This window comes from Panthera tigris, chromosome B3, assembly GCF_018350195.1.
Source record: "Panthera tigris isolate Pti1 chromosome B3, P.tigris_Pti1_mat1.1, whole genome shotgun sequence".
In the NCBI taxonomy this organism is placed as follows: Eukaryota; Metazoa; Chordata; class Mammalia; order Carnivora; family Felidae; genus Panthera; species Panthera tigris.
Genome location: NC_056665.1, coordinates 36,076,940 through 36,104,677, shown reverse-complemented (window position 1 = coordinate 36,104,677; position 27,738 = coordinate 36,076,940). Strand labels below are relative to the sequence as shown.

Sequence of the window (27,738 nt, the reverse complement as noted above, 5' to 3'; positions counted from 1 at the left end):
ACGCAGACAACTCGCGCCTCACTCCCGCGGTCGCCTAGGAGACGAGCGCCACTTCCGGCAGAGCAGCCACTTCCTCTGAGGCCCCGCCCCTTCCGCGCGGGCGGGCGCTGATTGGCTCGTTTGAAATGCGCCGGGCGCGAGCTCACCTGGGCTCGCGGCGGCGTCGACCGGCTTCTCGGAGCGCCGCGCTTGAGCCGTGGAGTCCCGCTTCCCGTAGCCCGTCCCTGCGGCCTGCCGCCCTCGCCAGCCCGCCAGATCGAGCCCGGCGTCCCGCGCGCGCCTCCGGGCAGCACGGAGCCCGCTGCCATGAAGCCAGCGTGAGTACCGGGCCGGGGCCGGCGTCTCCCGTCGCAGCCGGCCGCGCGGTCCGCACGGAGCCCTGCGCGGCCCGGGCCGCTGCCCCCCAAAGTGGGAGCCCCCGCGTGGGCCGCTTAGGGGGAGCCCGGGCGCGGAGACTCGGCCGCGGCGCGCCCTCCAGCCTCCACCCCGCCCTCTGCCGCCCGGAGCCCGGCGTCCCGCCCCGGCCTCCCGGGGGTAGGAAAGGTCGGCCCACGGGGGGAGCGGGGAGGTCTGTGCCGCGACCCGAGTCCCCGTTAGCCGGGCTGCCATCCACCTGGTTCCGGGACCGCCGCCCCCCAGCTCTTTCCCTCCTGTCCGCCCGCTCGTCCGGGTTGCACTCTGCCGCGGTAGTGCGGGCCGGGGGACTCCCCGCGCGCGGGCTGTGCCCCGGGGTTGAGGGAGCCAGGAGGCCTCGGTCTTTGGAGGGCCTTGGCACCCGGGAGCGCGGCGTGCTTTTCTGAGCCTAGCCGGTGGCCTTGAGACGGAGACCAGTTTCTTCGGCCGCGGTCTGGGGCCGCTGACAGCCCCGCTCCGCCCACGGGCGCCCACGCCCACACTCCCCCCCCCCGCAGTCGGCCGGCGTTGCTGCGCTGCCCCGAGCACTCACCGCTCTGGGTACAGCAATCCCTGCGCGGAGGGGAGGGCTGTCATTTGCAAAAAGCAGCTTGTTCTCTTGAGGCCAAAGTCAAAATCTTTATCTTAAAAAAAAAAAAAAAAGTTGAGTTTAAGTAAACCTACCGTAATAGTTTGTACTTAAAACACTAATTTGCTTGTTTCATCTTGGAACATGTTGAGAAAATATTTTAATAATCCGTAGCCCATGCCAGTAATTTCACTTAATTTTGATGTTAAGTGTTCATCTACACGACAGATAAATGTGGGGGTTGGTGGAGGAAAGGGGCATGCTGGAGAAATTGGTGAACTGAAGTCAAAATATCTTTTTCCTTTGTTTCTAAGAGAGCAAGAGAAATTGCAGTTTGGAGACTAAAATTTGTTTGGGGACAAAGGATGATAGCGTGGAGAACTCAATAAACAGTTGTTCCTTACAAGTATAGACCTTGATCTTGATGAAAAAATGGATCCGTCCATCTGCATTTTTATTTAAAAAAACTTTTAATGTTAATTTTTGAGAGAGAAGGCACGAGTTGGGCAGGAGCAGAGAGAGAGGGAGACACAGAATCTGAAGCAGGCTCCAGGCTCTGAGCTGTCAGCACAGAGCCCAACGCGGGGCTCGAACCCGCAAGCTGTGAGATCATGACCTGAGCCACCCAGGTGCCCCTCCATCTGCATTTTTATAATTTGGTGAAGTCAATAGCTTGTCAGTCTGCCTTGGCAAGGGCCGTCAGAGCGCTGTGTGTGCTTGTGCGCATAGGTAAGTGCCTTCAAGATGAGTGTGGTCAATTATCTGTAGATTTTTCAACTTTGTCATGCTTCTGTAAAATTGTTCAAGAAAATATGCAAACTACTTAAAATATAGAACTATTCAAACAGTAAGTAGGCACATCTAGAACCAAAAATGTCTCCTAAACCCAGTTTTACTTCTGCATTATGTGTGTCACATTCTTCTAATGCAGCATATTCTTAGTTATTTGGGGGGTGAGGTTTTGAAACTGCTAAGGGATAACTTTATAAGCTCTAGGAAGGTTGTCTCCCTGTGAATTATAGGTGAGGTTTTTGTACGTTAGTTTGAACAGAATTTTTTTTTAACCCATGACCAGGAGGACTAAGACGCCCAGGAAACTTCTAGTGAAGAAAGGATCCCAAACGAGTCTTAAAGACCCAGTTGGGGTAAGGTCTCTCTGTGAATTTGTGTGTTTTCTTCTTCAGTCCTTTTCTGTCTTCTGTGTGTGTTTGGAAGGGATGGAGATCTCAGCTTTGAGATTTTGTCTCCATGTAGGATTCTTTAGTCCAGCAAAATGAAATCTTTGGTTGTCAATTGCACAACTCCTGTAACTAATTATGATTTGAACAATTAAATGATGAAAAATGTTCTTCAGCTGTCCCAGAGAATTCTTCCTACTCTCGGCTGGAGGTAGGAATTTCTGCTCCGGTGAGCGTCCTCCCCATTTCACCACCATTAAATAGTAATTGATGGCATGCTTCATAAAGACTCTGCTGTAGAATAGCTAAATTCAGTCTAGTAAACTTCTCAAAATTGCACATACTTCACTAGTTTCAGATCTGGGACCTTGCTTTTAAAGTCAAATGCAAAAAATAGTAGTTTGATTTGCTCTGGGATATTTTCTGTCTGTCCTTCACTGGCACAGGAATGTGTCTCTTGTTCTAAGTTGAGGGAACTAGATGCTTTTTGCAAGCTGAATAGTTTTTCCTCAACCCTATCACTGATTGAGAAGATGTGTTTAGGATGTGGCACTTTATACTTTATTTGTATATTTACTGAGTGTTAAGCTGTCAAGTTTTGCTTGACATTCAGTTTCAAACAATTCTAACAGCTTTTCAAATTCTCATTGTGTAATGTTGATTTTAGAGATTTTTAAAATTAGTAATAGTATAACTTTATTAAATTTGTGCCTGTACAACAGTGAAGAGAAGCTGTGTGACTTTGATGCTTTTGTTATCCAAATTTACTTCAACTGTAGGTGCATTTAAAAATCTCTCTAATGTCTAATATATCTGTGTGCATCTGACCATTTCTGGTAGCAAGTTTTGGTTTTCATGGCTCTAAGTTTATATGAATCTCTAATATCGAGAGACCAAATGTTGAACGAACAAATGGGAAGCTTAAATGAAAAGTCAGGTAAAAAGTCAACCTTTGTTCTTAAAGTCCCTTCCTGTATTTTCAGGTATACTGTAGGGTGCGCCCACTGAGCCTTCCTGATCAAGAGTGTTGCATAGAAGTGATCAATAATACGACCGTTCAACTTCATACTCCTGAGGGTTACAGACTCAACCGAAATGGAGACTATAAGGAGGTAATTGCCATTGGACCCAAGCTATTTTTACTTGATATGATTTACTCGATTTTTCCTGCAGGGCTTTTTCATTTTTTTCCATTTAACAAAATTCACGTTTCTACTTTTTTGAAAAACTTGTTTACTTCCCTATAACCACCATATATAAAGTGTGGCTAGGCATACGTTTGGTATCCTTGAGGTAGAGGATTGCCTTTATAATGTAATTTCTTGTACTGGATATTGTTTTTTAGAGCACGTCAGGGATCGTTTAATGCAGAATGATTGTGCTAGGTGGCTATACACACACACATATTCAATTTCATAAGCAGATTAAGGTAGCAATGGCGGGGGGCACCTGGATAGCTCAGTGGTTAAGCGTCTGACTTTTGGTTTTGGCTCAGGTCATGATCTCACAGTTTATGGGTTCAAGCCCTGCATCAGGTTCCATGCTAATAGTTCAGACCCTGCTTGGGATTCTCTGCTCCTCCCCTGCTCGTGCTCTCGCTCGCGCTCTCTCTCTCTCTCTCTCTCTCTCTCTCTCAAAATAAATAAAATAAACATTTAAAAATAAAATAGCAATAGGCATTGTGTTTTTGTTTCGACCTCTTGAGAAGTGTTATTTTTAGTAAAATCTTGAGCAAAGTGAGTTGAATGCAGTTCAAACATCTTGCACTAAAGCTGCAGGGCAGAAGATTTTATGGGTAAGACACAATCTTTGCCTTTACGGAGCTAACAACTTAACTGGGGGCACGGATAGAAAACAGGTAACCTTCGTATCGAGAGGAGACAGACAGGTGTGCTGAAAGAGAGGGACTGTGGGAATGCAGAAGAAAACGTTTATTTGGGCTGTTGTCTCTACTGTCGAGCTGTCTCACTCGTGTGCACGCTGCTCTTGTGAAACCGTCAGAAGCCCACCAGTGGTCTCTGGGCCGCTAACATTTTGACAGACGCCTCTGGTCCTCATAACGTATTTCTCAGCAGTCCCCTCCTTCCTGAAGCCCTCTGCCGTCTCCCCGTCCAAGTCTCTGTGTTCTCGGCTCTCGCTGGCCACTCTCTGCAGGTTCCTCTTCCTTTTCCAACCTCTCAGTACTGAGGTGCCCTCACCCAGGACTCTCTCCTCTACCCTTTCTCATGGCTTTAAATGTTGGTTATGTCACAATAATTCTGGAGTTGATCTCCAGTCGAAACCTGTCAGCTCTAAAGTCAAACGTCCACTATCTGGATGTCACGGAGGCACCTGAAATTTTACACGTCCCCTCTAAATCACTTCCTCCCTTGTCTTCTCTCCCAAATAAATGGTACCGCTGTCTCTTCCCCTTGTATCTCATGCATCAGTAGATTCTATCCCTTCTCCAATGTGAAAGTGTCCTTTTGTTTCTATCTCCACTGCCGCCACCCTTGTCTCAGCCCTGTTATGAATCACCAAGACTAGGACTTCTCAAATGATCGGTGCTGAAGGAACAGCTTTTTAAAATCTTCAGTGCATCGTGACTGATCCTTTTGTGCAGCTTTGCCATCTGAGTGAGACCATCGAGAGCTGAGCTTACAATCTGTTCAACGAGATGAGCCTCCTGATCACGTGCGGGGATGCTGCAGCCGTGTCAGGTGGCTACAGAAGTTTCTAAACTTACTCTCCATTTCTGGAATTATCTCCTCCTAGATAGGAAACAAGCAGTTCTCAGAGGTCCATTGGTTTGCTGACCCTACTCTGAAATCTAACTGGACTGCTCGCTCCCACTCTGAATCTTATTCTCCAGTCCATTTTCTAAAAGCCGCCAGAGAGATCTTTTAAAGCATAAATCCGATCTGACCTTTTTCCTGTTTAAAATCTTTCAAGGCAGAATGTCTTTAAATGGGCAAAACCCTGCTTAATTTGCCTCCTGCTTCTCCACCCTCCTCTCTTAGTACTCATCCGATCCTCTGAGTTCCTTGGATAAGCCCAGATCCTGCTTCAGGCTTGTTCTCTTCGCCTGGACTTTTCTTTCTCTTGGCTCTTAGCATGGATGGCTCCTCATCTTTGGATTTCAGCTTAAAAATCGCCGCCTCAGAGAGACTGTCCAGACGACCTTATCGGAAGTAGCACCCTTACACCTTAGCCCCTTCTCTCCCGCTCTGCCCTTTATGTGCTTCCTTGGTAGCACTTACTGCATCTAGAGGTTTGTTTTTTGTCTCTTTCCCCTGCTATCGTGTAAGCTTCAAGGATATGCACCTTCTCTGTCCTGTGCCCCATTCAGTGAATATGGATGAAGCACGAATGGTCTGGAAAGGCTTCATGGAGGACTGGGTTTTCGAAGATGTCAGATAGTTGAGAGTTGACTTACTATGAAGAACTTCACTTCTTTAATTGGACTTACTTTCAAGCATGTATAAGTGGACAAAAAGTTTGGTGGGGATTAGTAGCTCTCATTGCCTGTGACAGAAGGCAAGGCCGAAAATTGGAAAGGGTGCTGGACTGAAAATGGCTGCAACCAGTCAGCGCTGTAGGCTTGGGCAGGTGCCTGCCCTGGGCCTTGCTTTTCTTTGCTGGAAAGGAGGGGTTTGTTCACAGGGACTTGGAGGTCATCTAACTAACCTGCTGGTACTACCTGAGGTGTGTCCTTCCTGGTCTGATTCTTTATACCTCTTATGAACTCTACAGCTGATCTACAGGATTAGAATAAAAACTTCTGCAAAGTGAAGAGTTAGCCTAGCTGAAGTAGGCTGTGTGTGTGATCTATAACGAGCTGTAAAATGAACATAATTCACAGTATGTAATCACAGGTGAGAGTGAGACGAGTCACTGCCATGCGAAGGCAGTGCCTGGCCACTGCTCAGGGCCAGCTGCTGTCTTATTATATATTTGAGTACTAATCGGTACGTGTCTCCTCTTGGGGGGACGAAACTGCTACTTTAAAAAACGTAAGGGTTGTGATAGTGATATCTGTGCAGGCTGAATTTAAGGAAAAGGGTATGAAACAGGAAAGGGGTCCCACTTGACAATGCTATACTCCGTAATAAATTCCAGCAAATGCTCATACAACAAATAACCTAGCACTGACGTTCATGAAGTAAAACCTGCAAGAAGGTCACAGACAAAACCGCAAGGTCTGTAATACAAAAAAACTAAAAAATAACAAAAATGGAAATAATAGAACTCCAGCCCCTGCCCAGTTAGGACAATTTAATTGACATTAAAATATACTTATATTCCCCAACCTAATTTTCCAGGTAGGAGTTTGGTAATATTTTTGGTACTATGATTATAACTTTATAATAATCCTATTTTGATAGAGATTTGATAATTGAAGTGTTGATTTTTTCAAGGTCACGATTTATTTAAAATTTCATAGAAGAACTCAGGAAATTTAATTTATAGTTCATTTCTGGTTTTAAAACAGTACAATAAGACACTTGGTTTTATGCTGCTGTGCCATTTAAAAATTTTTTTCTTAATGTTTTTAAATTTATTTTTGAGAGAGAGAGAGTGTGTGTGTGAGCAGGGGAGGGGCAGAGAGACACACTATCTGAAGCAGGCTGCAGGCATAGAGTCCGATGTGGGGCTCGAACCGGTGAATGGTGAGATCATGACCTGAGCTGAAGTTGGCCGCTTAACCGACTGAGCCACCCAGGCGCCCTGACTGCTGTGTCATTTTAAAAGAGCAAACTAGTGTGTGGAGTAATGATGCCCGATGATTTTCACAAGTTCATAACTGAGTCATGGTCATTTTTGCTCTTTGTCGTCTAAAATCTGCCGTGGTCTGTGATGTGTTAGTGGGCTTAAGACTTCTACATTCTCTTCAGTAGTTGTAACTGTAAATCTTTATCATTTATAAGTGGTGTGATTGAGGTACATCATGCCTTTTTTAAGGGTTCCTTAAAGACTTTAAAGTCTTTAAGAATTTAAAGACTTCATGGTTTTTCTTTGTGTCTACACCTTAAAGCAACATCTGAATACATTAAAACAGATGTATTTCTAGCTTAGAGTGAAATGCCATTCATATGCTTTTTATTTCTCCCTTCTCCACAGACGCAGTATTCATTTAAACAAGTATTTGGCACTCATACCACCCAGAAGGAGCTCTTTGATGTTGTGGCTAATCCCTTGGTAGATGACCTCATTCATGGCAAAAATGGTATGGGTACTGGAGTTTTCACTGCGTTTTCCTTTCTGTCTGCCTCACAAAACTCTTTTGATACTTATGTATTTGATTATGGTTGGTCTTGAACTCACATTTAATTTGTTAAATGTGGTATAAAACATTAAGGGTGGTATAAACCCTGTTTTTTTGAGCTGGTTAATTTTACGTGTTTTTTAATGCTATGAAAGAAGGAAAAAGAGCGGAGGACTTGACTTAATATATAACTCGATGTGACTTGCTACATTGTAGGTCTCCTTTTTACATATGGTGTGACAGGAAGTGGAAAAACTCACACAATGACTGGCTCTCCAGGGGAAGGAGGTCTGCTTCCTCGTTGTTTGGACATGATCTTTAACAGTATAGGCACATTTCAAGCTAAACGATATGTAAGTGTAATTCTTTTGTGTTGTGACTAGTTCACCTGAGGGCATAGAGACGGAGATACCTGTGGATGTAGTGTTAAGGGAGAACTCCTAATAAACTGGGTACATTCTGAAACCTTACATAGTAAATGTTTCTTATTTCTGAACTAGGTCTCTTACTATTTAAGTCAAATCTAAAAATCATGGTCTGATTTTACCCTCCACTTCAGGTTTTTAAATCTAATGACAGGAATAGCATGGATATACAGTGTGAAGTTGACGCCTTGTTAGAACGGCAGAAAAGGGAAGCCATGCCCAATCCAAAGACCCCCTCTGGCAAGTAAGTAATTACATTTGTATGTGACACTGGCCTGAGGGGAACCCTGTCTGGTGGTTTCCTCAGGCACCCGGGATGGTGAAAGTGAAGGGTGGTTGGTCTGACGGTTGACTGCAGTGAGATCAAAGTTGAGGAATGTTCTTAATTAAGTCTATTTGCTCAGATGTCCTCTTTGGTTTTGAGCACAGTGTTCTTGAATTACTGTTTAGAGAAGGTGCCGCTCTTGGTGGAGAGGGTATAAAAGTCGGTGCCGTGTGTATGCGGGAGGACACGGCGGTGCTGTCGGCTGACCAGGAGCATGGACAGACTGCTTTACGCACTGCTGTTTGCGGTGACAGGCCGCTTACGTTCTCTCTCTCAGTTTCCTCTTGGGATCTTTACTTTTGATTCTGACTCACAAAGAGTAAGCAGATTTTTTGGCCCTTTTCTTTTTTCAGACGACAAGTAGACCCAGAGTTTGCAGATATGATAAATGTACAAGAATTTTGCAAAGCAGAAGAGGTCGATGAAGACAGTGTCTATGGTGTATTTGTCTCGTATATTGAAATATATAACAATTACATATATGATCTGTTGGAAGAGGTGCCGTTTGATCCCATAAAGCCTAAGTAAGTAGTGGAGAGAGTCCCATCTTAGCTGCTTCACCTTGGGGAAGCCACTCGACCTCAGTGAGCTTTAGTTTCCTCAGTGATAAATGGTAATCGTGCTTTTGTTTTCAAAATGAAAGGTAACTTGTGTATCGTACGGTTGGCGTTCGGTGCGTAGTTTTATTCTTGACTGGATCTGCAGCTGTGTCAGGGCACCAGGGGGTTAAGGTGTCTAAGGAGAAGAGAGACCTGAATACTCACCTTAGACATTACTTTTGAAAACTCTTGGCCTCGGGGCTATTATCTTGAGAAGGATCATGATCACATAAGGAAGTGTCCTAAGGGTGAGGGTTACCTGCGGTCACCTTTCAAGCACCGAATACTTAGTGTGGGGAGTTTGTAGCCACATTAACCATCTGTGGTCGGTGACCTCTGCAGGGAGGAGCCCAAAGCTATTGTCTATACAACTAATACAGGTCTTCTATCACTGATTCATACATAGGAAGTGATCTGTATCGTCACTCTGCCAGAGTTAAAAGACAACTCCTTAGATTTCCTTGGGTCTTGGCCTGCTCAGACTGAAGAACAACTCCAGCCTGGCATCCCAATCCGCGCCTGTGCCAGAGCAGACTCTGGAGTCTCATTTAACATTAGTATCTTGCTCTTGAGTTGATGGTTTTGTTCTCAAGCTAAATGTTTATCTTCAATGCTGTCTTTGTTAGAGCCTCTCAGAACATAAATAGTATGTAGACCTGTGTGTGTGTGTGTGTGTGTGTGTGTGTGTCTAATTGAACATTATTGGAGAAACAGCTGGATATTTAGAAAACCATCAGACTGAAAGAGTTTAATAAATTACATTAAACAATGTACAGATTACTTACTTTCCCATTTGTTTCAGAGTATCGGTCACGTTTACCCATTTTCCTAAACTTTTGTGATGTCATTCGTTGCTCCCGATCCCTTGCCTTTTTGCTCACGTGCCAAGGTTCTTTGTTGGTGGGTTCTAAATGCGATCATTTTCAAAGAAGCCTATCTTGGTTTTATTTAGTTTTACGAAAGTAAGGCTGACACATGTGCCTTGCACGCCTTTTAACAACCATTCTGGTAACTCCTTGAATGAACCCACCGGGTGCGTATTTGGCCCTGAATTCGGATTTAATTTGCGAGGGTGGTGTTTAGCCTGCTCTTCCAAGCTGGTTAACTTTGAAGTGTTTTTACATACGATGAAGAAACATTACAAGTGGAGGGTTTTGAGGAGCCGATCCTGTGACTGTCACGTAGCTCACACCCTCTTCCTTCGGTAGGTGGAACAGCTGCAGCACGCCCATGAGGAGCACAGAGTTTGTGTATGTGACCATGCTGACTCTTTTCTTAAGGAGAAGGGTGTGGTTGTACTAGCGGCTGGCATCTGTGGCGAGTCTGCACGGAGCTGGTGTGTCCTTGGCACTGGGCTGCCTGCTGCCTCTAAGCCCCTCCCTGCTTCCCAGCAGCCTGCCATTCACTGAGCAGTGGTGGCCGGCACTCGCTTGTGCCCCCACCGTGCATGAGGCAGGCCGAGCAGGTGGCGCCCTTCCTATCCTTATCCTACCGTACAGACCGGAACTCGAGCAGCCACTCTGAAAGGACTGCCACTCCTGGTATAAACCAAACTCTTCCTGAATCTGTCTTCTGCGGACTCTGATGTCGGGACCGGCTCTCTCTTTTACAATTAGGGAAATGCCCGCTAGATTCTGATGCTTAACCTGTGCATGTGATGTTGCCGTCTTACTATTTTGATCTCTACTCGTTTAGGAAGTGTTTTGTGTGCTTTACTAGAACAAATTATAGCAAAGCTTCTAAAACAGTGTAGGTTCCTGTTCTCCTGTTATGTAACTAATCTTGACTATACATCCTTACACTTACCCAAGTTCAATGTTTTTCGGAGCTCTTGCCTAGGCTTATTCCCTTATAAGAATCGATGTCATGTCACCTGGCATTTTAGTCCTAGTCTTAAACTGAGAGATATTAGTATCCCATAATTTAGGAGACTAATGTTTTCTTCTTTCTCATAGACCACCACAATCCAAATTGCTTCGTGAAGATAAGAACCATAACATGTACGTTGCAGGATGTACAGAAGTAGAAGTGAAATCTACTGAGGAGGCTTTTGAAGTTTTCTGGAGAGGTTAGAAATCACGCTAACATTCAGAAAATCTGAAACAATAAGTATACTCCTGAGAGTTGCTACTATAATTTAACAGCAGTTAAATTTTTAGTACTGTAGTGATCGAATTCAGGTTTAATCAGTGATGTCTCTGTCATCACAGGCCAGAAAAAGAGACGTATTGCTAACACACATTTGAATCGTGAGTCCAGCCGTTCCCATAGCGTGTTCAACATTAAATTAGTGCAGGCTCCCTTGGATGCAGATGGAGACAATGTCTTACAGGTAAATGTGTAGCGTGTGGAGTTTTTCTTGTTTTAACTGAAGCTTTAGTTTTTGGAACTAGAGTTAAAACAGGAAAGTTTCGCCGCAATGAAGACTGCTCTAGAATTATTATAGGTAGGTGATGACGTTTAAAAATTGTTGCACTAGAGAGTGTAGTTTTGGGAAACTGGCTATTGAATCTGAGAACCTGGAATTCTGCTGTGAAAAAGGTTTACAAATCTTTATAAATCTCTTTAATAGAGGAGATAAAGTAAGAAGTAGGTACGGATCATTATTTTATCTCTGAAGACTCATTTTGTATGTGGGAATTCAGTTAATGGTTTCGAAATGTCAGCAGTTAACTTCCCAGGGTAGGTATGGTTCAGGAGATGACAATTCTAAATTGTTCTTCTTTTGGCTGATAGGCCAGTAGGGCTCCCGTCTGCTGATCACTCGTTACTATTGGGCCTGTCATGCTACAAGGCTTACATCAATTAGTAAAAGCATTTGGGCCTGAGTAGAAATCATTTAATAACTTTAAGCTATTAAAGTGTAATTCCATTTGAAACTGAGAAGGTCTCCTCATGGCATGACTACAGCAGGGTATTGCAGACCACCAGGATTCGAATTTTGATTCCTGTTAATTTACTAGCTGTCTGACTGGTTATAAACTCTTTATAGTGTTGTGAGGATTAGAGCAGGGAGTGCATGTAGAGTTCTTAGGCCAGTGCCTAAGAACTGACTGACAGCACTCGTAAATGTTAGTTAGAAAATGCTTGTAAGTCAAGCCTTCAAATACACTTGTTTTCCTTTGAATCACATCTAGTAATATCAGTTATGTACCTCTTTTCATTTCTTATTCTACAATTACAGTATTATGAAAGTGTTTGATTATAAAATTGTCAAATATCCGGTTATAGAAAAATTAGGTCTTTTCTAGACTTAGCAGATGCGGACTGAGCTCCTGCTGCATGCTAGGTGCTAGGTGAGATGCCGGAGGGAACAACACTGGTTGAGAGGCAGTCCCTGCTTTCGTGAAGCTCATGGTATAATGCAGACACCAGACGATGGGCAAGTCCTTGTCCCCTTCACCAATGTATTCATTTAGCCCATATGCTTTTAGCGGACTCTTCCCCCAGAACATGTATCCTTTGGCCCTACCATTTGTATTGTGCAAATGTTATATTCGTAAGACTTAATAATTCGTTGACAGGAATGTAATTAAAGAACACCATAAACCAGTTGTACCTTGTGTTATTGGCGTTATGATCTTCCTTTCAGGAAAAGGAACAAATCACGATAAGCCAGTTGTCCCTGGTAGATCTTGCTGGAAGTGAAAGAACTAATCGGACGAAGGCAGAAGGGAACAGATTACGGGAAGCTGGTGAGCAGAGCATAGTACTCCTGTGATTGCTACGACTTTCCAGAACTTGCAGTGTCAGTCTGTCATCTGCTTATTGATAGGTGGTAATTTGATAGTTTAGAGGCTAAAGTTAGGGGTCAGTGCTGTTTCTTTAGTTATGCCGGTTTGGTATCAATATATGACCATACACTGACTTGTTTTAAGAATCAAGATAAGCGGGGCGCTGGGGTGGCTCAGTGGGTCAAGCATCCAACTCTTGATCTCGGCTCAGGTTGTGATCCTATGGTTCGTGAGATTGAGCCCCACGTCGGTTTGTGTGCTGACAGTGTGGAGCCTGCTTGGGTTTCTGTGCCTCTCTGCCCCTCCCCACCTGGTTCGCTCACTTGCGCTCTCTCAAGGTAAATAAATAATCTTAAAAAAAAAAAACGAAAAAAAGTGATTAAAATGAATATAAAACAAGTTACATTCATATTGTATCTATTGCCAGTAATATAAGTACTAGGCCCTTAAACTTAAGTGATTTAACAGTTATTCCAACATTCATTCTGGTGAAAATTGGCTTCTGGAGATGGGAAAAATCTTTGAACACAAAAACAAATTGAAAGGGAATCTGTGTTTTGTTGTTGGTGTTTTTAGTCTCTCATTAGTGTAGCTATTCATGTTACGTTTTACATATAATAGCATTTATGGAGTACCTACTGTGTGCTGGTATCTGAACACTCATCCAATCTGGGTGTGTGTGTGAGGGCAAGTTTGGGGGGGAAATGGCAGAGTCAAGGTCACTGAAATGGTGTGGGCTGATGACCTATGACAACTGGGGTGGCAGAGCAAGGCGAGGTCACAAGGACCCTTGTATGTCATACTAAAAAGTCTGAATTTTGTCCTGAAGGAATAGTGGTGGTTACCTATTATTAAAGGACTAGTGTGTATCATAGTATCTACTATGCATGGGCTTGATTTCTTGATTCTGACTTTTCAGGACTGTATCATACCCATTTTTCAGATGAGGAAGTGGGCTGGGAGAGATAAATTTTCCCACCACTGGAGCCCGGGTGGATTCTCAAAGCTTGTGTCTTTCTGCTGTTATACAGGGTCCTTAAAGTCAATGAGGAATTAGTCTTTTAGAAAGATTGTTTTCCTGTGTAGAGAATTAATGTACCGAGGCAGGTCCAGAGGTAAGAACAGCAGTCGGGAGCCTTTTGCAGTAATTCACACACGCAATCATGTGACCCAGAGGCAAGGGTTGGACAAAAGTGAGCTAGTTAGGAAGGCCACCTGGATGTGGAGAGGCAGGGAGAGGCAAGGGCAGATCCAAGATCTTGACTGAGGAGAAAGCAGTCTGAGGTGCAGGTGTGGGCGGTTCGAGTTTGTGTTGGACACGGGTAGCTTATTCCGGTGAAGTGCCTAGTAACTGGATGTAGAGGTGCACACATTTGGAAGGAGAGCTGGCTGGAGGTTTACAGCTTTAGGTTTTGCCAATATGACGGAAGCAATAGGGGAGATGAGATTACTCTTGGAGGACAGAAGGGAACAGGCTGAGGGCAGAGCCTGGAGGAACAAACACTTGAGGTAAATGATTTAAAGAGCCTGGAAGGAGAGAGAAAGTGGTAGCCAGGTGAGGTGACAAAAAAATCCACATTATGTATATGTAGATAGAGAATCTGGGATCCAGGGTATGACAAAGGATTAACCTTGATGGGAAAAGAGGTTTGTCTCAACGCAAGAAAGTAGAAACTGGAGGGTTCTGATGCTTTGGGGAAAAAGCCAGAAAGGACTACCAGAGTTACTAGGATGAGGAACAGGTGTGACTAAAATTAGGCCGTGAGCATGAGAAGAACGGGAGATGGTGGTTGGGGCCCAGGTTTCAAGAGGTGGTGCGGTTCTGAATGATAAGGTTTCAGGGCCCGTCATAGCTGCGCGGCTCCCGTGCTAAAGAGAGAACAATGTGCCGAGGGAGGTGGGGCCTCTGGCAGCTTGTCAGAAATGACCCGGGCGTGTAGGGGGAACACTGAAGGCATGGCAGCTAGGGACTAGGACAAATCTTGCTGGCCTCCCTCTGCTCACCGTCCTTATACAATGTCAGGCTTTAGAAAACAAGCAACTTTTACTTAGGCTGCGGGGGGAAGCGGCACTGCCCGTCTGTAGTTAAAGCGCTGCAGGGCTTTGCGCCGTGGCTGCAGGGTGAAGCCCATGGACGCTTCACAGATTTCTGAATGAATAATATAAAATACATAGGATCACAAAGGAAACCGATTAGATTAAAATGTGTTTTTAACAGTATTCTTAAAGCATTTGTCATTACAGTAATTTACATGCTTCCTTATTAATGCCTAAATTAAAGATCCACCAGGAGGTCTTAAAACTACATAATTTCAAAGCAGTAATGAACATAAATATCTTGAGATCAGCAATAAACTGTAATGTGCTATAAAATTACCTGTGGTTTCTACTGACAAAAATCACAGGTATCACTAATACTACTTTTTGGCCTATGCTCGTAATTGAAAGGAACTGCTAAATTTCAGAAGTCAGTACAAAATAAAGGTGTAATTTATTTCCCACCCAAGTTTGCAGACTCCCCCAAATGTGCCCATGGATAACATGGACCCTGGGTTCAGAACCCCTGGCAATTAGGGAGAGACGGATGGAGCCCTCTGCGAGAGGTGTGAGGAGGTGGGGAAGTCTAGTAACAGGAATTTGGGTTCCAGAGAACACAACGGGAGCGGGAAGGACACTGGGAGTTGGGGTCAAGGAAGAGGAATCATGAACCATGGGACATTATGGAGGCACAGACGAGCTCTGTTTTGAGAGGTGGCCAAGGATGAGAGCACGGTGGGAGTTAGCTGACCCTAATCAAGGTTCTAAAATAAACAAATTGCTACGTATGTGGGAAGGGGGAGTCTCTGCAAATGGGATCTCCTGCATTATGGGAGGCTTAATCTGTCAGACTCGCCTTGGCTCAGAAATCCAAACAGAGTGGTCAGAAGTAACATTATGCTGCCCAAGGAATCCTTGTCTGGATGTGGAAGGGATGCAGTTAGCTGAACCCTAAGACCCATGATCGTTAGAAACACGAGGCCCTCCGGGTGCAGGGGACACTTCAGTGCTGATGGAGCCAACTACAGCCTGAAATTGTCATGCTGCAGAGAATATGTTAATAGAGGATATTAAACATCTGCATCTAATACACTCTCTCACGGAATTTAAGATTTGGAAGAAACTTTATGGGCCAGGAAGTGTAACGTTGCATTCCTTTTACTAGAATTCTTGAGGGATGGGATTTAACCTCTCCCGAAACACCGCTATTATAGAATGTTCCTGCCAGGCCATATGGGAGTGATCTTTAAATTAGCCACTATAACCTGTTATTTGTAATTTCCTATAGTATCTCTGGGTTTTTTTCAGTGTTTATTTTTTTTTTATTTTTTTCTAAAATGTTTATTCTTGAGAGAGCGAGAGCGGGGGAGGGGCAGAGAGAGACAGGGAGACACAATCTGAAGCAGACTCCAGGCTCCGAGCTGTCAGCACAGAGCCTGATGTGGGGCTCGAACTCAGGGACTGAGAGATCATGACCTGAGCTGAAGTCTGATGCTCAACCAACTGAGCCACCCATGTGCACCAGTGTTTATTTTGGGGGGGGGGGGGCGTGCAGAGAGAGGGAGACAGGGAATCTGAAGCAGGCTCCCGGCTCTGAGCTCTGTCAGCACAAAGGTGGATGATGGGCTCGAACCCCCGAACCATGAGATCATGACCTAAGCCGAACTCGGATGCTCAGCCAACTGAGCCACCCAGGCACCCCTCCATATATTTCTATGAAGTAGGGATTTTATAGGCAAACAGACCACACTCTAGCTACTTTACTGTTTTCAAATGTCTTCTGTCTCTATTTTTCTGTCAGGAAACATTAACCAGTCATTAATGACACTAAGAACATGTATGGAAGTCTTGAGAGAAAATCAAATGTATGGAACTAACAAAGTAAGCAACAGCCTTTCATCAATTCTGTAGCTTTGTTTGTATGCACTGTTTGGCCTTATATATTTGGATTTGAATTTATTTACAGATGGTTCCATACCGAGATTCAAAGTTAACCCATCTGTTCAAGAACTACTTTGATGGGGAAGGTAAAGTACGCATGATCGTGTGTGTGAATCCAAAGGCTGAAGATTATGAAGAAAGCTTGGTAATTTTAACGTATTTATCCTATAAAGTCTCAGAGTTTCTATGGAGAAAACAACTATTTGGATGTGAAGAATGACATTCTAAATATTTTTAAAATTGATACAGAACCATTAGTTACGGAACTAATGACCAATCTATTATTTCATTAAGTAATTTCTGAAGAAAGGCTTGGATATGTTTATTTAAAAAAAAAATTTAAAAACCTCCCATCTGTCTTGTATCTTAGCAAGTCATGAGATTTGCAGAAGTGACCCAAGAGGTTGAAGTGGCAAGACCAGTAGACAAGGCAATCTGTGGTTTAACTCCTGGAAGGAGATACAGAAACCAGGCTCGGGGAGGTCCAGTCGGAGACGGTATGATTCGGTGTTACATCATGTGCACGTTTGTCAGTCTCTCTTCAGATCTATTTTACATGAGAGAACAGTTTACTTCCCTTCCTCCCAAGAACGAAGGGGGGGGGAATTTCTGAACCAGAGTATAAATGAAATTTCTTTTGCTACATACTGTAACTTTTTCCCCCCACTCTTCCTTTTTTGTAATTCATTTTAAAGGAAGTATGATTGTGACAACTCTAAGTGCATGGTTAATTGAACCGGGGGTTGGGGGTTCTAATCACAGTGTTAAACTTGGTTAAATAAGCTCTTTCTCTCCTGTGTAACTTCTTGTAATTTTTTTATAATTCAACACAGAACCACTGGTTACAGAAGTAGTTTTACAGAGTTTTCCACCTTTGCCATCCTGTGAACTTTTGGATATCAACGATGAGCAGACTCTTCCCAGGCTGATTGAAGCATTAGAGAAACGACATCACCTACGGCAGATGATGATCGAGGAGTTTCACAAACAATGTAAGGGCCAAAAGTGGTCTGCGATCATTTCAACTCCAGAAATATGCAGTGAATCGGAGTTCTCTGGTGGGGCAGATCTTTAAGGATCTTAGTACTCAAGGCATTGGTTAATTAGATTGACACGGAACCTTCCCACAGATCATAAAACAAAATAAAGAGGTGGGTGGGTGTGTATACGGTCCCTTTTTAAAATTTACACTGATGGACACAGAAGAGTGGAGTAATAGCTACTTTGTTTTTAGTTCTTACTAGTTACTTACTTGCAAGGCACTTCACATATATTACATCTTTTTTTATATATAAAATTTTTTAGTTTTATTTTTTGTGAGAGAGAGAGAAAGAGAGAGCATGCAAATGGGGGAGGGGCAAAGAGAGAGTGGGATGTGAAGCAGGCTCCAGGCTCTGAGCTGTCAGCACAGAGCCTGATGTGGGGCTTGAACTCATGAACCGTGACGTGAGATCATGATCATGACCTGAGCCGGAGTCGGATGCTCAACTGACTGAGCCACCCAGGCGCCCCACATGTATTACATCTTAATAACTGTCTTTGGGCGAATTACTTCATCATGTATTTCTTACTCTCCATGTCTGCACAATGGAGATTTTAGTTGTTTTATCTAGGAGGGTGTCGTGGGGATGAGATGATTTATGAAAATCATGCAGAACAGCGAACAGCCTGGTATGTAGTTAAGTGCTCGGAAACAGATCAACAATTTTTATCATCGTCGGTTCATTTAAATCTTCATAAGAAAGGTGTGAGATGAGTGATATTTATATCCCTGTCTTGAAATGAGGAAATGTGCTCAGAAAAATTAAGTAACTTGTCAAGTCCCACAACTGATCCTAAATCCAGTTTTTGCACTTGTTTTGAAGCAAATGACTTAACCTATAAGGGTTGACAAGGGAATGTCATAGTGCAAAATGAAAGACCCAGTGTTTTCCAGTGAAAAACAGCCTTTAGGAATGTCTCTCTCAGAGATTTCTTTTTCTTTTTTTTTTTTTTTTAATTTAGAGAGAGAGGGAGAGAGGGGGGGCTGGTGGGGAGGGGAGAGAGTCTTAAGCAGGCTGCGTGCTCAGTGTGGAACCTGCCTCAGGGCTCGTTCCCACAACCCTGGGATCATGACTTGAGTGGAAGTCAAGAGTTGGATGCTTAAAGCAACTGAGCCACCCAGGTGCCCCTCACACTCTTTATGGACTAACCCTCATGATTTGCTGACTAGCTACATTTTACAAAGTACCGACTAGTAAAAGTTGATTCCACCGGTCATCTTGGAATTGGAGTAAACTTGGCCTGCATGCTTTTGTTTCAGCTATTACTTTCAAAGCCCTGTTGCAAGAATTTGACAATGCTGTTTTAAATAAAGAAAACTACATTCAAGGAAAACTAAATGAAAAAGAAAAGGTGATCTCAGGACAGAAGTTGGAAATAGAACGGCTGGAGAAGAAAAACAAAACTTTAGAATACAAGGTTTGTGCCGGCATCATTTATGGGCGTACGTGCTGGCCGTTGAGCACCGCTCTCTCTGCCTTAGCTGTTCTGCTGTAGAGCCTCTCACCACTGCGTTCTTACTCGTCCTCGCCTCACCCCAAAGACAGGAAATGGGAATGAAAAGCATTCAAGGGGTAATAATACTCTTTAATTTTATGAGTTAGACTTTAACGATCGATGGGAATGTTCTTGGACCAAACAGGTGAGTTTTCCAGAGGGCTCTCTAGAGTTCGGCTCTGCTCGTAGCTTGCTTTTTGACTTCTGGTGAAGCATGTTTGCTCTCATTAACTGAGTGTCATTTAGGGGTGCCCATTCATTCCAGAGAAGCCCATCTCAACCAACACAGTGTTCTCTGGTCTGAGAACAGCCTAAAAGAGAATTCAGGTCTTACTCTCAGGGGAAACTTATTTTCACACGAAGTCGGTTAAAACATCTTTTCTGTGAGAAACTTGTTTAAAAGTTCTCGCTTCTAGGAATGGAGGTAGGAATTCAGGTGAGAGTTTAAAGGAAACTGTTTTCTCCCTGATTTTTCCTCCCACAACTGTGCCCACATGAGCAAATTCTGCGAGCTTATTTCACAGCTACGTGCGGTGTTTATGTGCCACATGCTGAACAGAATGGCCTGCTTCCCCAGATTGAGATTTTAGAGAAAACGACGACCATCTATGAGGAAGACAAGCGCACCCTGCAGCAGGAACTCGAAGCTCAGAACCAGAAGCTGCAGCGGCAGTTTTCTGACAAACGCAGACTGGAAGCCAGGCTGCAAGGCATGGTGACAGAAACGACAATGAAGTGGGAGAAGGAATGCGTGAGTGTCGCTCCCAGCGTTCCGCACTCGCGTCCCCGGGGGAGGGTGTCCGTGGTGGTGACGGCGGCTCCAGCAGCCGCTGCCCGCCCTTCCAGCTCCTGACCAGTGACCTGGCCTGGCGAGCGCGGGAGGGACGGGAGGACTGTCGTTCTTGGCAAACGATGCGTCCGGGTGACGCGCTGCGCCTGTGTGGTGTAACTGAATTCGATGTGTGTCGCTGTCGCCAACCTAGGAGCGTCGGGTGGCAGCCAAGCAGCTGGAGATGCAAAATAAACTCTGGGTCAAAGATGAAAAACTGAAACAACTGAAGGCTATTGTTACTGAGCCCAAAGCTGAAAAGCCAGAGAGACCTTCGCGGGAGCGGGACCGGGAGAAAGTGACCCAGAGAGCCGTCTCTCCGTCACCAGTACCTGTAAGTTATGTGGTTGTGGAGTAACCCGCACTGGGGAAAATCTGTTCAGATTAGGTGACTTTCTATGATGAGCACTTGTCGTTTATATTACTTACTGTGTTTCGCCAACTTCTCTGCATAAATATCTCTAAATTTAGCCATCAACGCCAATGTAGCGCATTCGGTCTAAAAATTTTTTTAACTCAGTAAAACTAAGTCTAGAGTTGTCTTCGTGCGCTAAAATTATAGAAAAGCAGTGAACTGTTTCTCTCAGTGTTTGTCTCGCTCATTAACTTCTCTTCCGTTTTTTTAGCTTTCTAGTAACTATATCGCTCAGATTTCCAACGGCCAACAACTCCTGAGCCAGCCGCAGCTCCATAGGCGCTCTAACTCTTGCAGCAGCATTTCTGTAGCTTCCTGTATTTCGGAGTGGGAGCAGAAAATTCCTCCGTACAACACACCTCTCAATGTCACATCTGTTGCAAGGCGTAGGCAGCAGGAGCCAGGACAAAGTAAAACTTGTGTCGTGTCAGACAGAAGGCGAGGGCTGTACTGGACCGAAGGCAGGGAGGTGGTTCCCACATTCAGAAATGAGGTAGAAACAGAAGAGGACCGCTGCTGCAGGGTTAGTGCCAGCATTCTCTTCAAGTATCGTAGCCACAGAGCGTCATCTTGGGGGCTTTTGTGTGGCGGTTGCTTTTTTTGCTTTTGGTTTTTTGCTTTTTTGTTTTTTAATTATTTTATTTTATTATTATTATTTTTGTGTGTGACTTGATTCAGAAAGCTCAACGGAAGACGGGTGAGCTCCAGTATAAATAAGGTCTAATTTTTCTGTTAATTACTTGGAGAAATCACCCTGAAATTGAGGCCTAGCTCTTCAATCTGAAAAAGCTGTAACGTATGTGGTAACAGCAGCCATGCCAAGGAACACAGGTCAACGGGGCTGGCCCGGAGTAATCGTGTTTTCCTCCGCATTTGCTCCTAAGCACTCCAGACCGGGGTGCGAGTGCTGAGGGCGGTTTCCATTGGTTTTTCCTTTTGGTTTCCTTTCCTCAAATTTTTTGCCACTTTTGACCTTTTGTTTTTAAAAATGTTTTCTCAAAATGTTTTCTATTTTGAAAAATTTCAAACTCAAAAGCTGAAAGAATGGTACAGTGGCTTCCTTCCCCCTTACCTGGATTTACCAGTGATTATCTATACAGATATGCAATCTTGTTTTCCTCAAACTTTTGAAAGTCAGTCATACACTTTGTGGTGCTTCATCCCTAATAAGGACTGTCCTGTATAAACAGTCTTTACCAAACCCAACAAAGTTCACATTAATTGAATAAATATCCTCTATTTTTAATCCATGAGCCTAACAAAGTGAATGCCCTGCAAGTGGTTATTCTATATCTTTTTTTGATTTTCATGACACTCAATGTTTTTGAATACTCCAGGTCTGTTGTGTAACGACTGAAGGTCTGCATGTCCAGTAGTTGCTTTTAATCTGAAGAACTTGATCTCAATTTACAAGGGCTTGGCCTCAGTCAAGGGTGTTTAAAGTCATTCATGTTTAAATTTTCTTAAGGATTAAGATAAACTTTTTACTTTGAATCTGAATAAATGGGCCAAGCTAATATTGTGAATTTATATTTAGTAAAATTTCAATATGGCTTTTAGAATTTTTCTTTTAACAAGTTAATAGTATTTGCTTTAGCTTTTCTTGTATAATTTAGGTACAGATAAGCTTCATTTAGATCACCTGCACTCCTGATTATTCAGGAATAGTGAAGAATTAATTGCAAGGTATTTACCAAGACCCTGCACAGATGTGTTCTAAAGTCGGAGTTTTTTACTTTGCAGATTTTGCTTTAAACCATTTTAGGGAGAAAATTATGGTGATAGAGTTTCTGATCAAGTCTAATAAATCCCCTTTATTTTTCATGAAAGTTTATAGACTGAACACTATTCAAGGCCTGCTTATGCCTGGTCAGCATTAACGTGTTATCCAATTTGGCTCTGAGATACTTAAGAGGATTTACTAGCGATCCTTTAACTTCTCACTTGAAATCAAATCTCTTTAGAAGTGCAGCAAAGTTTAGGCTAGTATCTACACATCTAGGTTTATTGGCCAAAAATTAAGTCAGGTGGACTGAATTTACACTACTAAAGTGAAATTTGAGGAAGAAATTTTAAATATCTTCGAGTAGACAAATGACAGTAGATTGTAAGAACTATCTTTCTGAAGCTTGTTTCATAATGTATTTACTGCCAAATGTGTTCAGGAAAACTATCACCTTTGCTAAATGGTAACGACGTGCAAACTGAAACAGACTGGGAGAGAGCCTGAGGCCACTTTAAGAATGGAAGGTTTCCTAGTTGCTTGGAGGCTTGGGCATCTTGCATGGCAAACTGACTGCCCACGTTCTGTAGCAGCATCATTTCTCACCAGTGCTTCTGCTGTTGCTTGTGCTTATTAGGGGAAACGCTGCAGTTCTCCAGACAGGCATTTTATTTTTTTTAATGTTTATTTGCGTGTGCGTGTGAGAGAGAGGAAGGGAGGGGTAGAGAGAGGAGAGCGAGAGCGAGAGCGAGAGAGAGAAACCCAAGCAGGCTTCCTGCTATCAGAGCAGAGCCCGACATGGGGCTCGATCTCACAAACTGTGAGATCATGACCTGAGCCAAAATCAAGTCAACCGAGTCACCCAGGCGCCCCAGACAGGCATTTCCAACTTGGGATCTTCATAGGCGACCAGCTTTGAAGGATTTGGCCTGTAACAGACTGTTTCATTTGCTTTTAGTTATACAAAAAGGAGATGTTTGAAGCAGTGGGTATCTTTGGAACTATGTCCTGTGTGTGAGATACCTTTTCTTAGACTGAATGTGCTAAATTTAACTTCCCCAAATTTACATGATAGTTGACTGGCAGCAACTAGTTTTTTACTGTGTGATTGATGGAGACTAATTTGATACTGTATTTTTAGTTTGGTTCTTAGAACCTTCATGAAATGTTTGAGGAAAAATAGTTGGTATGTTTTAGCCATCACTGTGTTTGAACTTTTCATGAAGTTCTATTTGAACTTTTAAAGTCTCAGAAAGTACTCAGAAGTAGTTCTTTTACATTCTCTTGATCATTTTATACATAGAATTCTTATTATACCTTATGTTCTTTAGCATTTTGTACATACAGGCCATTAGCTTTCATTTTTTGTCCGTCTTTGTAGGAGGAGTGTTTTCTCTTTTGTTTAGAGGCCTGTGACATGTTTAAGGCTTTTATTGACCTTATTTGGAGCCTTTAACACAGTTGTGGACCTAACAGATTACCTCACAACGACAGGCACAGGTAACAGTTTTGATCAAGAATGTAAAATGAATGGTCTTGAATATACCACCTACACAGGAAAGCCTAGTAGCATTATCAGAATTTTTCCTTCCATTTTGTTTTGTTGAAACGGAAGCTCCCTGGCAGAACGTAGAACACACAAGATGGTTTTAAGAGATGTTTGTGGGTTTGGTGTTTAAATACAAAGAGAACATTTAAATCATTTGAGTAACATATGGAGCTTTTGAAAATGTTTGTGCGTTTGTTTTGATATGATCATCAGCTAATGTAGCCAAACCTGCTGCACTTCTAATAATACCCTTAAATTAATTCTGGGTTATGCTTGTTTCTTGATTCCTCTTTCAACCTGATCAGAACGCACCACCAATTCGTCTCCGACACAGACGATCACGCTCTGCAGGAGACAGATGGGTAGATCATAAGCCTGCCTCTAACGTGCAAACTGAAACAGTCATGCAGCCACATGTCCCTCATGCCATCACAGTGTCTGTTGCAAATGAAAAGGCACTAGCTAAGTGTGAGAAGTATATGCTGACCCACCAGGAACTAGCCTCCGATGGGGAGATTGAAACTAAACTAATCAAGGTAAAAACAAATTTACACAGGACGAAAAACATACAAAATGTCAACTTCACAAAAAACCACTTAATCTTCTATTCCTTTGATGACACACAGGTGGTGTCAACGAAGATAAATGGGTGTTGATACGACCTTTTTGACCTTTGTGTTTGTTCGTTAGAAAACGGCTCAGGCTATGAATCTGCTAAACTACAATTAAATCAGCTGCTCTGTACTGAATGAGGCTCAGATTCTCCGGATCCTCTGTTAGAGGATCCTACTATATACTGTAATTAATATAGTTATAACCACTACTTTAAAAGTAAGCCCAAAGAACTTGTACCATTTGTCAGTTCTAGATAAAAAGCCCACATTAAAATGTGACCTAGCAAAATTTCTTATTATTGAGCTACCCAGAGCCCTTTCCCTTCCCTTCCTGTAGAAAAATTTTCCTTTGATTGCAGAGTCAATGAATAATTGGGGAGTAAAAGGCAACTGGGAAAAAACGTTTTTCATATCAAATTTAATTCAGATGATGATTCTTAGTATAACCAGAGTTACAAACACGACTGTACTGTCATTTGGAAATGAGGGGTGGGGTATACCCAGAGGAAAGTATAAATGCCTTTGAACATTTAGAAATTTCTGGTAGATTTCTTGATCCTTGGTGTGGTTTTTATAGAACAAAAAGGAATATTCTGAAGAATGTTACTGATTATACTGCATTGGACTTTTGTTTAGTGAGAGATAATTTCTGAAGTATTTTAATAGTACAGACCCAGCAGTCAGAAACACCATCTGGTTTTGTGGATGGGACTTTATTGGTTTATGGAGAATCTCAAGTTCAGTTTGAAACATTTATCACTTGGGATATCAAAGTGTAATGGTGACCTTTTCTCTTGACTTCAGGGTGATGTTTACAAAACAAGAGGTGGTGGACAATCTGTTCAGTTTACCGATATTGAGACTTTAAAACAAGAATCGCCAACTGGGTGAGTGACCATCAAGGGCTATTGTTTTCTTAGCTTGCTTATTCTTGCAGAACACAACATCCTATGAAATGTATCATTCATTATCTGAAGGAGTGTAGTGATATTTCCCTATTTTTAACATTGTTCCTGTTCCTGGACACAAAATAATTGTTGCATATTGTTTCCCCTTTTTTCTGTAGGCGAAAACGAAGATCTTCCTCGGCAGCACCTGCCCAACCAGATGGTACGGAGTCTGAATGGACCGATGTAGAAACAAGGGTAGGGGTAAATATTTGCTTAATAAAAATAAGGGGTAACCTATTTTTAACCCCCCTGCTTATTGTTTTTCTGGCTCTTGGAAGCAGCTGAGGTCGGCTCTCACACTGCCAGTGCAGCCTGTAGTTCTGTTCCTAGCAAACCTGCCAAGGGACTCATGCTGGTTTGGATCAGCTCTCACTGGAGCTCTCTGGTTCAGCATCCTTGTTTTCAGTGTAGAGGAATAGGGCCCGAGAATCAGGTCAGAGAGCGTCACAGCAGAGTGACAAGAATTCACATCAAATTGGTGGGAATCTTCACACAAGCACAACTTCCCTGTGGAACTGTTACTCCTGATGAGAGGCTCCCCTGGAAAGAGCATGGGAAGGGCAGGTGGTGTCAGGAGGCCATTTCTTCCTCACCTAAACTGAGGAAATTACCCAGATGATGTCTACGGACACTTCCAGCTCACCATCTTTGTGGCTTAAGTCAAATAAACTGCAGATACCTGGTATTTTAACATAGCTGTCTGTGCTGCACTAGAAAGCAATGTGGGGTGTCACCTTGGCTGAACCCATCTGAGCAGAACTGTTTTATAGACTGCACAGAGGAGCTGATCTTTTCCTCTTCTGTAATTTTCCTATCAGTGTTCTGTGGCTGTGGAGATGAGAGCAGGATCTCAGCTGGGACCCGGATATCAGCATCACGCACAACCCAAGTGAGTCCTGACTAACTGGGCCTTTCTGTGTGGCTTCTCCCTTCTCCCTACCGTCCACTTTAAGAGGACATTATGTGGTTTCTGTTTACCCCTTGGAATATCTGGGTGCTTTGGCAGACTGCCACAGTCGGTGCGGAGAACCTCAGAAGGCTTGGGAAGAGCAGTAACAGGAGGTGATGGAAGATTGCTCACTCTTATTCGTACTTTGCTAATGCTCATAAAGCTCTCGGAGGCTGAACTGAGATCACCCATAAGGAGGGGAGGCTGGAGGCTTTAGTCAGGGATGACAGCAATTTCTGTAATTCATTCTTTCTGAACATGCCTCTTGGTCTCTTTATAGTGGTTAAGTGTTCAGTAAAATAAAACGGGGTGGCCGAATTTACGGTAGGGGAAGGAATCACACTTTTCCTTCTGTTAAATGCATACCCCATTCTTTTTCCATGTTAGTAAAACCCTTTCTTTTCATATGTCTACCTATACATGTCTGTGTGTCCATTTTTAACACAGGTGTTCATTCCTCAGGCAGGTTGGAAAAGTACCACAATAGGATAAAGGCGGGAAGTCCTGCTTTTTAAACTTAATACTGGAGACTCACAGTTTATAACTGTTACTTGCTATCTCAGGATCTGAACTTTCCCATGATAAAAGACTTCTTGTAAAGTCTTCCTAGGAGATCTAATTGCTATGGATGTATCACTGATCGCAAAACTCAATACTAAATGCTGGTTTTCACATTTTAGGCGCAAGAAACCTTGACCTACCGGTTTCAGTAACGAGAGGACATTTTCATTTGTGTTGGTGATTTCTCCAAGCAGAGCCAGCAGTCTTCAGAGTCACCCTGTAGAACTGCAGCTTTGTTGAATACCGCAGACCTCAGATACATCAGACGCTGGTGCAGATCAGAGATTCCCCCGAAGGTTCCAAAGATATCTAGGATTCAGCACACTTTTTATATTATATGCCTTGCCATATGAACTTTTTAATAATGCTATTATTTTGTATATTTCTTGTATACTTATAAACTAATTCACACAAGTGTTTTGTCCTAGGTGATTAAGGAAAAATATATTTAGATCACACTTTTTTATTGTGACTTTTCCAGCTCTTGTCTGAATACTTCTTAAGGGTTTATAAACAAATGCTGCTATAGCTTAGCTGCAAGAATGCACTTTAGACATATTTGGGAATTCAAACTTTCAAAATAAAGATGTCAGTGACTGGCCAATACTAAAACCATCTTAGGAAGTTGTTTTGAATTTTGTATGTATATATCCACTTTCTGACATTTAGATATGCCAAAAGAATTGAAAAAACTGAGAAACAGAAACAAAGTTGTGGGACATTTACCACATACTCCCAAGCACTAGAAGTTTCTAATGTTTATCCATTCTGAGAGAGACTGCATGAACAGAGGTGGGGAGGGGGGATTCCAAACAGGCTCTGAGTTGTCAGCCAGACCCGGGGCTCAATCCTACTAACCATGAGACCATGACCTGAGCCAAAATCTCAAGTCAGACTCTCAGTTAGCTGCCTGAGTCACCCAGGCACCCTGGTGCTACCTGTTTTAAAGCACACAAAGGAACAGCTTCAAAGGGGTGGGGCGGGGGATGTATTTCTCCTGCTCAAGGACCCATTTCTCTCTAGCAACACAACTTTGAAGAGGGAACTCCCTGACTGGGGAGAGGGAAAAGGGAACAGACAGACAAAAATATCAAAGGACACCGAAGGAACATTCCTTGCTGTCTGCTTTGGGATTTCAGCAGGA

General features: G+C 43.2%; 1 protein-coding gene and 1 long non-coding RNA gene across 9 annotated transcripts in view; one reads left to right on the top strand and one right to left on the bottom strand.

Annotated features, from left to right (window-relative positions):
• Positions 1-130: 130 nt before the first annotated feature.
• KIF23 (kinesin family member 23) lies at positions 131-27,209 on the top strand. 6 transcript variants are annotated; one of them, XM_042988508.1, is made up of 24 exons: positions 131-317; positions 2,058-2,127; positions 3,144-3,272; positions 7,261-7,366; positions 7,622-7,758; positions 7,965-8,074; positions 8,509-8,679; positions 9,963-10,004; positions 10,710-10,822; positions 10,965-11,086; positions 12,347-12,449; positions 16,327-16,406; positions 16,492-16,611; positions 16,837-16,963; positions 17,300-17,458; positions 18,769-18,926; positions 19,582-19,755; positions 19,988-20,167; positions 20,460-20,771; positions 23,826-24,056; positions 24,939-25,021; positions 25,201-25,285; positions 25,903-25,973; positions 26,714-27,209. In XM_042988508.1, exons 1-24 carry the CDS (start codon positions 307-309, stop codon positions 26,727-26,729), a joined length of 2,910 nt encoding a protein of 969 aa, XP_042844442.1. In that variant the 5' UTR covers positions 131-306; the 3' UTR covers positions 26,730-27,209. The 6 variants fall into 6 exon arrangements, with proteins under 6 accessions (XP_042844442.1, XP_042844437.1, XP_042844438.1 ...); XM_042988503.1 differs by having other exon boundaries at positions 157-317; positions 25,201-25,279; XM_042988504.1 differs by lacking the exon at positions 9,963-10,004 and having other exon boundaries at positions 157-317.
• LOC102953411 overlaps positions 18,925-27,738 on the bottom strand; it is a 33,954-nt gene continuing 25,140 nt past the window's right edge. The window contains exons 2-3 of one of the 3 annotated variants that reach the window (XR_006218535.1): positions 26,735-26,903; positions 18,925-20,011 (exon numbers count right to left, since the gene is read on the bottom strand). This is a non-coding gene — a long non-coding RNA (uncharacterized LOC102953411). Of the gene's footprint in view, positions 20,012-24,828; positions 25,625-26,734; positions 26,904-27,738 lie in introns of those variants that run through there. The other 2 variants (XR_006218537.1, XR_006218536.1) reach the window with 2 other exon arrangements.

Excerpts from the sequence above, each read along its gene's own strand:
- KIF23 (XM_042988508.1), top strand. Across the intron at positions 12,450-16,326 it reads GAACAGATTACGGGAAGCTG|GAAACATTAACCAGTCATTA; the intron begins GTGAGCAGAGCA and ends TTTTTCTGTCAG. Across the intron at positions 17,459-18,768 it reads CGAGGAGTTTCACAAACAAT|CTATTACTTTCAAAGCCCTG; the intron begins GTAAGGGCCAAA and ends CTTTTGTTTCAG.